At 37.7% G+C, this 12,835-nt stretch overlaps 1 protein-coding gene and 1 pseudogene across 1 annotated transcript; both read left to right on the top strand.

Moving 5' to 3' along the window:
• The first annotated feature begins 3,936 nt into the window (after nt 1-3,936).
• On the top strand, nt 3,937-7,863 carry LOC127902358 (uncharacterized). Its single transcript, XM_052441265.1, has 4 exons — nt 3,937-4,977; nt 5,386-6,621; nt 7,684-7,767; nt 7,849-7,863. The coding sequence occupies exons 1-4, from the start codon at nt 3,937-3,939 to the stop codon at nt 7,861-7,863; spliced, it is 2,376 nt and encodes a 791-aa protein (XP_052297225.1).
• A 1,864-nt stretch (nt 7,864-9,727) lies between these two features.
• LOC102616558 (importin subunit alpha-1a-like) lies at nt 9,728-12,016 on the top strand (annotated as a pseudogene).
• The last annotated feature ends 819 nt before the right edge of the window (nt 12,017-12,835 follow it).

The raw sequence follows: 12,835 nt of genomic DNA, 5'->3' as shown, positions 1-12,835 counted from the left end.
CAGAGGGGGCGCAAGTGGAAAAGCTCAACTGAGAACCCATAGTCAGTCAACCCAAGGAGGACGTTCACCATGAGCCAGTGCAAGAGAATCAACGGCCCAAACAAAACAAGAAAATTCCAGACTGGCTACGAGACTACGTCGTTTAGGATGATCTGTTAAAGCATTGTGATTGGCTGCGTTTGTTTTGGATTTTTTTTTTGTCATTTTCTGTTGCGTTGTCAAATTGGTTATTTTCGATTGTCTGTTATATATTGCGGGATTTTGTCATTTTGGAAAGGCATGAAATGAATGGACCACTTTTCTTCCTCTCTGTGACTCTTTTTCTTTTCTTCTTTCTCATTTCTCAACTTCCAGTTCTTTCCTCTGGAGCAAGCACTTGCTCGAAGTAGTGATAATTTTGATATTGCTCAGTTTCACGAATTAAGAGCGTATCATTGGTGCTTTCATTGATCATGGCAAATTCTGAAATTCTTTCTGCTTTACAAACCCTTCAAGCAACTTTTGACGCCAAACTTGATGGGCAGCAACTGTCCATCCATCAAACAATCCAACAATTCATGACATCAGTTGACTCTCGTTTTGAGGAGTTACGTACAGAAATTCATGGGTCTTCCAACAAACCAGTTGGTTCCTCCAACCCTTCACAACCTTCATCTTCTAAATATGATGGCGTTCTTACTGGTTCTGAAGTTTCTCCAGTACTTCGTATGGATGTGCCCAAATTTGATGGGTCTGACCCCAATGGATGGATTTTTCGAATAGAAGAATTTTTTGACTTCCATGACACACCTGAGATCCTCCGACTACGGATTGTCTCTTTTCATATGGAGGGTCGTGCTGCCGCGTGGTATCAATTGATGAAGAACAATCACTTGCTCACTACTTGGCAAGAATTTTTAGCTAACTTGCGCTATCGTTTTAGTGCTTCTTTGTATGAAGATCCACAAGGTGATTTGTCTAAATTGAGCCAAACTACTACGGTTGTCGATTTCCAATCAGCTTTTGAAGACTTAATGAACAAGGTCACTGGAATTTCTGAACCCCTTTTAATTAGTTTTTTCATCACTGGTCTGAAACCCAACATTCGACGGGAATTGCTTTTCTCTAGACCATCTTCACTAATGGAAACTTTTTCCTTAGCTCGTGCTTTTGAGGCCAAATATGATGAAGTGAAACAGAGCTCATGCTCATGGCCTAAATGGCAGCAATCATATCCCCTTTCACCTGGTTTCCAAACCCAACCCAAACCCATTTATCCATCCTGATCACCTGCAACTGTTACCACAGCCATCACCCCTGTATCATCTTCAACTCTTCCCTCACAAAACCACAATACCAATAAATCAAACACTTTACCTGCATTATTACCGACACCAACATTACCAATTCGTCATTTGTCTCCGGCTGAACTTCGCGACAAATGCGAGAAGGGTTTATGTTACAATTGTGACAAAAAATACAGCAGCAATCATCGATGTTGCAGTAAATTTCTCCTTCTCATGGGCACTGATGATGAAGAATTGGAACCCACAAATAACGAGGAACCATCAGAATTGGTAGATGCTGGTATTACTGGTGACATCTCTAGCTTAAATGCTCTAGCAAGGCAGGCCAATCCTCGCTCTCTTCGTTTAATTGGAGAAATTGATTCGCACACTTTTCAAGTGCTGATTGATAGTGGCAGCACTCACAATTTCATAAAACCGGCGTTGGCGGATCGATTGGGGTTAGCCATTCATCCCACTACCAATTTCCGAGTGTATATTGGCAATGGGGACTTCCTGGTGTGTAAACAATTCTTTCCTCAAGTGAACTTAAAAATGCAAGGCACGGCTTTTATGGTAGACCTCTTCATTTTGCCAATTGAGGGTACAGATGTGGTCATTGGCATTCAATGGCTACAGAAATTAGGCAAAGTGTCCCATGACTACTCTGCCCTTACCATGGAGTTTTCTTTAAATAAGCAACCTGTGATGCTTCGTGGTGATTTGTCTTCTAATACTTTGATCACTTATAATCAATTGCAAGCATTGGTTCAAAGTGATACCGTGACCAGCCTTTGTGCCTTACAACCAGTGCCCACCATCGAGGCTTTGCCTTCATTCTCCATCACAGACACTTCCTCACTTGAATTTCCTTCTTTCATTCCTGCTCAATTTCTCAACCTTTTACAGCAATACAAACACCTATTTCTCCAACCTTCTAGCCTACCACCACACAGACCTATTGACCACAAAATCCATTTATTACCCAACACAACCCCCGTCAATGTTCATCCATACCGTTACCCACACTTCTAGAAATCTCAAATGGAAAAACTGATTAGGGAAATGTCGGAGCAGGGCATAATCCGTCCGAGCCAAAGCCCTTTTTCCTCTCTGGTTCTCTTGGTCAAGAAAAAAGATGGCACCTATCGGTTTTGTGTTGATTATTGTGCATTAAATGCTGTAACCATCAAAGACAAGTTTCCTATACCGACCATCGATGAGCTGTTTGATGAACTTGGGGGTGCCACCATTTTTAGCAAATTGGATTTGCGCGCGGGATACCATCAAATTCATGTCCACAACCGCGACATATACAAAACGGCATTTTGAACACATGAGGGCCATTATGAGTTTCTCGTCATGCCATTTGGGTTGACAAATGCCCCATCCACTTTTCAAGCCACAATGAATCAGATTTTTGCAGCTCATCTCCAGAAATTTGTGATCTTTTTTTATGATATCTTGGTTTATAGCTCCTCCATGGCCGAGCATTTGCTTCATCTTGAGAAAGTATTAGCTTGTTTACATCTTCATCAATTTTTTATTAAATTATCCAAATGTTTGTTTTGCCAGGCCACTATTGAGTATTTAGGCCATATTGTTTCAGCCTCGGGAGTACAAGCCGACCCCAAAAAGATTGATGCCATGCTTAACTGGCCAATTCCATGTTCTATCAAATAGTTGAGGGGTTTTCTTGGTCTCACAAGATATTATAGGCGCTTCATCCGTGGTTATGCTTCTTTGGCAGCCCCACTCACTGATTTGCTGTGAAATGATGCCTTTCAATGGAGGCCTTTGAAGCTCTTAAACAAGCAATGGTGCAAGCTCCAGTCCTTCAGTTGCCGAATTTTGCTTTCGAATTCGTCATTGAGACCGATGCTTCTAATGTAGGCATAGGAGCAGTACTTACACAACATAGGCATCCGATTCCTTACTTCAGCTAGAAGTTGGGTCCCAAATTGCGGGCTTCTTCCACTTACATCAAGGAGTTGCATGCAATTATGGAAGCTGTGTATAAGTGGCGGCAGTATTTGTTGGGTCGATTCTTTGTTATCCGCACGGATCATAAGAGTATCAAATAACTCCTTCAACAAGTGATACAAACACCAGATCAGCAAGTTTATCTCCGCAAATTATTGGGTTTCCACTTTCGAATTGAGTACAGACTAGGCCGTACCAATAGCGTTGCTGATGCCCTATCCCATGTCCATGAAACAGCCCCTGAGGATAACATCAACATCTCCTCCACTTGCCTTTCTTTCAACAGCCATCTTCATTTGAATTGCTGCAGTCATTGCTTAATGAGAATACCACATTACCTGATTTAATATCACTTCACCAGCAACTTTTACAAGGCAAACTGTCAGCTGACTTCTCAGTTTAAAACGGATTTCTTCTCCACCGTCAGCGTTATTACATCAGTCCTACCTCCTCTTTAAAAGCCGTACTGTTGCAAGAATTTCACTCTACGCCATTGGCAGGTCATGTGGGTGTCACTAGAACCTTAATCAGATTATCTTCAACATTCTATTGGCCTAAGATGCGTCATGATGTGGAAACATTTATCCAAGAGTGTTTAATATGCCAGCAAACTAAGTATTCAACTCAAGCCCCTGCTGGTCTTCTTCAACCATTGCGGATACCTAATATGGTTTAGGATGAGGTCACAATGGATTTCGTTACAGGTCTTCCATTAACACAAGGTTTCTCGGTCATATTGGTTGTTGTCGATCGTCTTACAAAATTTGCCCATTTTGGTCCGTTACCCTGTCAATTTACTGCCCTCAAGACAGCTGAACTCTTTGTGGACATGGTCATTAAAATACATGGTTTTCCAAGTTCAATTATCTCTGATCGAGACCCAGTGTTCTTAAGTAATGTTTGGAAACAATTATTCCTCTTAAGTGGCACAATTCTTTGTCATAGCACGGCATACCACCCTCAAACGGATGGTCAAACGGAAGTGGTGAATCGAGGATTGGAGCAATATTTACGAGCTTTCACTCAAGACAAACCACGAAAGTGGGTTTCCTTATTGAGTTGGGCAGAATTTAGTTATAATTCTCATTTCCACAGTGGCTTGAAGATGTCTCTTTATCAAGTTTTATTTGTCCGATCGCCTCCAACTATTCCTCATTATGCTAAGGGCTCTACTTCAATCCAAGCTTTGGAGGACATTATCCTTGAACGTAATACTCTTCTCCAATCTTTAAAAGCTAATTTGAGGCAAGCACAACATCGAATGGCTCAGAAAGCTAATACTCATCGCCGTGAAGCTCACATTGAAGTAGGGGATAAAGTGCTGGTTAAATTACAGCCATATCGACAGACCACTATAGCTTCTCGTGCCTGTCAGAAGTTGGCCAAGCGATACTACGGGCCATTTACTGTACTTGCTCGAGTGGGTTCTGTAGCTTACAAATTGGAGTTACCCAGTACTTCCAAAATCCACTCGGTATTTCACATCTCTGTCCTTAAGCCTTATCATGGCAACGACCCTGCTATTTCACATCCTTTACCAGAGTTGAGTGTGGATAACCATCCTCTTTTGCTACCGGCTGCCATTTGTGCTACCCAAATAGTGTTGCAACAGGGGAAGCCAACGCCTCAAGTGTTAGTTCAATGGACCGACAATTCACCGGAGAATTCATCTTGGGAAAACTTTGACGCCTTTTGTACGCTCTATCCAGCATTTCACCTTGAGGACAAGGTGTGTTTTCAAGAGGGAGGGAATGATACGAATTTATATATCAAATTGGAGCCATCAGAGGGGGCGCAAGTGGAAGAGCTCAACCGAGAACCCACAGTCAGTCAACCCAAGGAGGACGTTCGCCATGAGCCAGTGCAAGAGAATCAACGGCCCAAACGAAACAAGAAAATTCTAGACTGGCTACGAGACTACGTCGTTTAGGATGATCTGTTAAAGCATTGTGATTGGCTGCGTTTGTTTTGGATTTTTTTTTGTCATTTTCTGTTACGTTGTCAAATTGGTTATTTTCGATTGTCTGTTATATATTGCGGGATTTTGTCATTTTGGAAAGGCATGAAATGAATGGACCACTTTTCTTCCTCTCTGTGACTCTTTTTCTTTTCTTCTTTCTCATTTCTCAACTTCCAGTTCTTTCCTCTGGAGCAAGCACTCGCTCGAAGTAGTGATAATTTTGATATTGCTCAGTTTCACGAATTAAGAGCGTATGACATATCATCCATTGATGCCTTGTTAATGTGTGGTATGGGATTGGGTTTATTTCAAGGTGTCAATAAGATGGAAGTAGCACGAGCTCGAGTACTGACATTGGTGCACAAACTCAAAGCTTCTTGCATGTTGCTAGACCATATAAGCAAGAAGGAAGAGTTCTTTTCCATGCATGATGTCGTTCGCGATGTTGCCATATCAATTGCATCTAGAGAGCAAAATGCGTTGACAGCGACAAATGAGCAGGTTGATGGTTTCAGGGAATGGTCAGACGAAAGTGCAGTAAAGCGTTACACTTCGATCGTCTTACATGATGTCAGGACTGATGTGCTTCCTGAAGTAGTGGAATGTCCTCAACTCAAACTTCTTTTTATAAGTGCGGATAAGGAATCTTCATCATTAACCATTCCAAATAATTTTTTCAAGAGGATGATACAGGTCAGAGTTATAAACTTGACTTACATTAATCTACTGTCATTGCCTTCAACACTTGGTTTTCTGTTAAACCTTCGAGCACTGAGTTTGTGTTATTGCAAATTGCTAGATATAAGTGTTATAGGAGGCTTGAAGAAACTAGAAATCCTTTATTTAAGAGGCTCTGACATTAAGCAGCTGCCAACAGAAGTAGGTCAATTGACTTGGCTAACCTTGCTTGATTTGAGAGAATGTAGGAAACTAGAAGTTATCCTACCAAATGTTTTATCAAATTTATCCCATTTAGAAGAACTATACATAAGTTGTAGAAGCTTTCAAAAATGGGAGGTGGAGGTGGAAGGGGTTAAGAATGCTAGCGTTGAGGAGTTGAAGCATTTGCCTAACTTGACCTCTTTAGAATTAGACATCCATGATGTCAACACTCTGCCCAGAGGCTTGTTCTTGGAGGAGCTGGAAAAGTACAGAATACGTATTGGAGATTGGTATTGGGAGAGCACCAACACTTGGCGTAGAGAATTCAGACTCAGGCTGAACAACAAGATTTGCTTGAAGGATTGGCTGATCGTGCAACTGCAGGGAATTGAAGACCTTGAATTACGTGAATTGCAAGAGCAAGATGTCAATTATTTTGCTAATGAATTAGCCAAAGTGGGTTCTTCAGAACTCAAGTTTCTCAGGATCCATGGTTGCAGCGATGCCCTCAATCCGCCGGCAGAGTCAAAGGTATGATCATTCCTAATTGAAATTATTGGTATGAAGGAATTTTTCACTTGGAATCTAATATTCAAAATAATATAATATAACATCAAGTACTTTTTTACTGTAATCATAAAATTTACTTATAATAGCTTAATAACTTTTACTATTCCCCAACAACAAAATCTTGTTGACATCAGACTTGGATGACATAAAATAAACCTTTAATAAAGAAGCTCAAATAAAATCGTAATTGTACTTTATTCTTTGTGTAGAGTTCTCAAATTTAGATCGGTAATTTTATTTTAAATTAAAACTTTGGTCATTCTTTCCTAGCTTAATTGATCTAACCCTTGAATTTAAACCATTTTTCAGACCTTAAATCATACCCAAATATCATAAGACATGTATGTAGCATCATAAAAATATTTCAATCTGGAATTTTAAAATGCGGGAACGTCTGAGAAAATGCATAAACCGTGCGGTTTACGCATTTCAAGTTGTAAGCCTTTAAAACTCTGCAATTTTAAAGTTTTCTTTTCCCGCACTCTAAGATCTTAGACCAGAAAACTACTATGTAGCATCATATTTATAAAAATTATGATATCGTTTTGTCAGATTATAAGTTACAATAAAAATAGAAGTTTCTTGTGCATCAAAGTTAATTTTTAAAAATCATCAAATGTTATGTTCATGCTCATTTCCAAAGTAACCAATTTTGCTAAGTCTTTAATGTTTGCAACTAAATTAATATTTAAATCTTTTAGCTTCAGGATAAAACCACAAATTTATATATATATATATAATTAATTGTCTTATATTTTCCATACTCTTTGAATAATCATATTAAGAGAATATTCATTGTTTATCTAATCTAAATAGGTAACAAGTTTAATTTTTTATATTAACTCTGTTATTATTATAATGTTTTCTAACAAAATCTCAAACATGCAATCCAAAATATCGAATTTCGATCTAGTACCAAATTAAGTTGTACTAATTTTTAAAGGTGTTGTGTCACGTTGTATTAAAGATTGTGCTCACAATTAAATTTATACTCTAAAATCAAGATGCCTTCAATGTTGACAGAGACAGGAGGAATCAGCAAATGATATGCAGTCGAATGAAATCATTTTGGAGGACAATATTTCTAATACACTTTTCATTGAGAAGGTTGGTTACTAATAACCCAATGGCCTTTTTAATTCTCTGATTTTTGCTTTTTCATCCTTCCATATTCTTGTTTTTTTGCAGATATGGCAAGAGTAATTAATAATTATATGATTTTTAATATCAACTGTTGTAGGTGTAACAAATACATTCTCCGAGAAAATAATTGGTACTCTTGACAAACTAAATGAATTGATAATAATAATAATAATAATAATAATAATAATAATAATAATAAACATATGTATTAGGGAATACCAAATATGTTGTAAGGAAATTTTGACAAAAAAGTGGGTTTTTAAATTTTGACAAAAGCATGAAAATACTAAAATGCCTTGACAAAAAACAAGTTGATTGATAACTACCCAGATATTGACAATCTTTTTTTGTTTTTGTGAAAATTTTGTAACTCAATTTTTTGTCAATTTAGCATTGTTGATCTTGTAATTCCTAATAATGAAAATGTATTTTGACTGATAAACTGATTAGCATTTATGACTTCACATTTTCTTGAGTATACATCTTTAGAGTACCTATCAAATTAGTGAGGAATAATTTGGAAAATTCGATTGATGCTTGTTTGTATGAAAGACTGAAGAGAACTGTAACATGACAAAGGGATTAATTTTATTGATTTGTCCATCAAGCAAGAAGTTAATTTTTTGATCGACCAGGTTGCGTTACCAAAGTTGGAGAAGTTGGCGGTGCGTTCAATAAGTATAGAGAGAATTTGGCAAAACCAAGTTGCAGCCATGACTTGTGGTTTTGAGAATTTAACGCACTTGACCCTGTACAACTGCATGAATTTAAGATGTCTATTTTCATCTTCTATGGTTAGCAATAACATCTTTGTTCGACTCCAATACATTGAGATAGAAAAATGTCATGTCTTGGAAGAGTTAATAGTCATGGACAACCAAGAAGAAGAAAGGAAGAATAATATTGTAATGTTTCCTCAGTTACAATATCTGAAGATGTATGATCTTGAAAAACTCACAAGCTTCAGCACAGGAGATGTACATATGCTTGAATTTCCATCCTTGAAAGAATTATGGATATCTCGGTGTCCTGAGTTCATGGTGAGATTTAAAAGAACTACTAATGACTTGACAAAAAAGGTACGCACAAGAAATTTAAAATTAATTTTTTAACTCTTATATATACTTTCTGCATGTTAGGTGTATTATTATTACTATTTTCCAAAAGGTTAATATTTATTGGATAAACATATCGTATTAGATAGGTACGTGAAATTTAAAATTAATTTTTCAATTCTTGTATATACTTTCTGCATGTTAGGTGTATTATTATTATTTTCTAAAAGGTTAAAATTTATTAGATGGACATATTGTATTAGCTAGTGGTAACTTCTAATTCTTTTCTATTTTGTTAAATTTCCTCCAAAAAGCACCGTACTAATTTTGTGAAATTGTTAGAAAGGATATAAACTTATCCATTTTGCATTTTCTTTGTTTGTTCTGATTGATCACGCAAGTGTTTCCCAATTTGGAAGAGTTGATAGTAGATGCAAAGTATATAATAACAAATAAATTTATATTTTCAGAAGACTTGCTGTGCAAACTTAAATGCCTTGATGTTGTGTTTGTTGATGAGTTGACTACTATTTTATCGCTTGATGATTTCCTCCAGAAATTTCACACCCTGAAAGTTCTCCAAATAGAAGGAAATAATGATTGTTTGCCAAAAGAAAAGGCTGAAAATGGGATTGAGGTAATCATAAGAAAAGCTTTCAAGTGTTATGATCTGAAGTACATCTTGAGACAAGAGTCCTCCTCTATTATGAACAATTTGGTTATTCTACATGTAACGAAGTGTCACCGTTTGATCAATCTAATGCCATCCTCGACATCCTTTCAGAATCTTAAAACTTTGAAGATATCGTATTGCGACGGATTGAAAAACATATTAACATTCTCAATTACAAAGACCCTGGTGCGACTCAGAGAAATGAAGATAGAATCATGTGTTATGATAACAGAAATAGTATTGGCAGATGATGACGATGATCATGATGCAGCGAAAGATGAGGATATTGCTTTCAGCGAATTGAAAGAGTTGAAGCTTTTAAATTTAAAAATTCTGAGAAGCTTCTACTCTGGCAGTCGTGCCTTGAACTTCCCATCTTTGGAAAGATTACTGGTGGATGATTGCACCAATATGAAAATTTTCTCTAGAGGAGAATTAAGCACACCCGTGTTACACAAAGTGCAGCTAAATATGTGGGATGAAGCATGTTGGGCTTGGAAGGAGGGCTTAAATACAACCATAGAACAGGTAAATATTAATGAGGAAAGCTTCCTCAAGAAGCGACGTGAAGCTCCTCCATCCCAGCAATTTCTTTCTTTCGCTCCTGCCCCCAATCTCAATCTCCAAACTAGGTTGGAAATTTTGCCCGCGATGGTTGCTGGCGTTTGGTCAGATGACAACAACTTGCAGCTGGAAGCAACTACTCAGTTCCGGAAACTGCTTTCAAATGAGAGGAGTCTACCAATTGAGGAAGTCATAAAATCTGGCGTTGTCCCGCGCTTTGTTGAGTTTCTTATGCGGGAAGACTATCCGCAAATTCAGTATGAGGCTGCTTGGGTTCTTAAAAACATTGCTTATGGAACTTCGGAGGACACTAAGGTGGTGATTGACCATGGTGCTGTTCCAATATTTGTGAAACTACTTGCTTCTCCAAGAGATAATATCCGGGAGAAGGCTGCTTCGGCATTGGGAAATGTTGCTATTGACTCGCCTAGATTCCGTAATCTTGTGCTTAGTGAAGAAGCTCTAATTCCATTGTTAACACTGTTAAATAACCATGCAAACCTTTCAATGAAGAGAAGAGCCACACGGACGTTGTCTAATTTATGCAACGGCAATCCACGACCAATATTTGAACAGGTGAGACCAGCTCTTCCGGCGCTTGCGCAGCTTGTTCATTCAAATGATGAACAGGTCTTGACTGATGCTTTTCCGGGCACTCTTCTGTCTTTCTAGTGATCGTAAGAATGACAAAATTCAAGCTGTGATTGAGGCAGGTGTCTGTCCACGACTTGTTGAGCTCCTTGGTCATCCATCACCCTCAGTGCTTACTGCTGCCCTGCAGACTGTTACAAATATTGTGAGGGGAGATGATTTCCAGACTCAGTGTATAATTAACTGTGGTGCACTGCCGTACCTTTTGGGCCTGTTGATCCATGATCATGAAAAGAGCATTAAGAAGTTTGCATGCGGGATTATTTCAAATATCACAGCTGGAAACAAGGAACAGATTCAGGCGGTAATTGATGCTGGCTTTATTGGTCCCCTTGTCAATCTGCTTCAAAATGCTGAATTTGATATAAAGGAGTGGGCCGCACGGGCAATTTCAAATGCCACCAAGGTTGACACTCATGAGCAAATCAAGTACCTCGTGAGAGAGGGGTGTATAAAACCATTGTGTGATCTCCTTCTTTGCGCTGATCCAAAGATCGTCACTGTTTGCTTACAAGGATTAGAGAACATTTTGAAGGTCGGGGAAGCTGAAAAGAATATGGACACAGCCATTGGAGATGTTAATCAGTATGCCCAGTTGGTTGAAGAGGCTGAGGGAATAGAAAGGATAGAAAATCTACGAAGTCATGACAACAACAAGATCCATGAGAAGTCAGTAAAGATTCTCGAGACATACTGGTGTGGCCGTGTGGTTGGTCCTCAGCTTGGTTAACTGTATGCAGGGAATGGGGAGGAAGATGCACTGGACAATAATGTGATAACCAATGGTAAGGTCTATTAATTATTATTATTATTACTTCGTGTCGGCTTTCACAATATAAAAAAACAACGCTCATGATCTTGTTTCTTTCACTTGATGATTTCAGGTTGAATGGTGGAACAGTCCTTTATCCATGTCGTTGCAGGATATACGGTAGACAGATTCTTTTCGTAGCATTCATTATGTTACCAAATTTCAATTTGTAGGCACCCCCAAAGACTTTTCAAGTACCATATTTTAGTTAATTAATTAAAGATGCATGTGTGAATCAGTAATCATGCTTGTGCGTGCGTGCCTTGAGTTAAAATGCATTGGAATGCTCGAGTGTTTTGGTTGTTATAATGATGAAACTAGCCATTAAATGCGAACATTATTATTTAACATTGTTATAATTTTAACATTATTATTTAACTATTACGCCACACTCATACTCCATATGTTGTAACAAGTTTTTTGGACATTTAAGAGAGTCCAAGATCTTGAACTGGATAATTTCTCATCTATGATGTTTACTTGCAAAAGAATTATTTTTATTTTTATTTTCTAAGTACATTAGTCTTTTTTATTTTAAATGAACCAATTTATGACTAAGGTCCAATCTAAAAGGTTACTGAAAAAATTAAAAATTTATTCCTTTATTAACTATTAAAAAATATCTATTTTTTCCAAAAAAAATAAAAAAAAAAACTTCGGGCTTGAAGTAGATCAATCATGTTATAGACTTAGATATCTAAGTTTATGGTTCTAAAGTTGAGATAAGAGGTTACGAGTTCTAACGACGTTGATTAATAAAAAAAAATCTCATACTCAAAAGATTGTCTTTGCACATTTACAAATACTGAATGTGAAATGCCAAACAGAGCAGGTACTTGGTACTCCCAAAGCAACATTGTGTAGAGCACTTTCATGAGAAGCAATTTATCCACTTTATTTTCTGCTTCTCTTGCCCAAGATGGTGCTGTACAAAATTAATGTTGAAAAGATTTGGGATAATCAACTTCCAGATATGTTTTCTCGTTTTTCAAAGTCTTAACACAATTGATTCAAAAATTGAAATATATATTTTCAGCTTCGGCGATCAGAAGCTTTCAGCAGCTCCAGCACCTAGAGATATGCAATTATAGCACAACACCTAGAGATATGCAATTATAGCACAACACATCAAAATAAAATGGGTCACTTTCAACTTTCGTTGCTTTCTTGACATTTTGAATTTGTGGAATGTCATTCTTAAAACTTTTGGTAAAAACCATCGTCGTTTAGTATCATTCATTCATTACAATCAACAAAGTCCTTCCCTTGTTTACATCC

The sequence above is a fragment of the Citrus sinensis genome, chromosome 5 (genome assembly GCF_022201045.2).
Source record: "Citrus sinensis cultivar Valencia sweet orange chromosome 5, DVS_A1.0, whole genome shotgun sequence".
NCBI lineage: Eukaryota > Viridiplantae > Streptophyta > Magnoliopsida > Sapindales > Rutaceae > Citrus > Citrus sinensis.
The sequence above is the reverse complement of the archived record's forward strand: the minus strand, read 5'-3'. Positions and strand labels throughout refer to the sequence as shown.

Coding starts and splice junctions, on each gene's coding strand:
- LOC127902358 (XM_052441265.1), top strand. CDS start 3,937: ATGGATTTCGTTACAGGTCTTCCATTAACACAAGGTTTCTCGGTCATA. Junction 4,978..5,385: donor CATTTCACCTTGAGGACAAG/GTGTGTTTTCAA, acceptor CTCAACTTCCAG/TTCTTTCCTCTGGAGCAAGC. Junction 6,622..7,683: donor ATCCGCCGGCAGAGTCAAAG/GTATGATCATTC, acceptor CAATGTTGACAG/AGACAGGAGGAATCAGCAAA.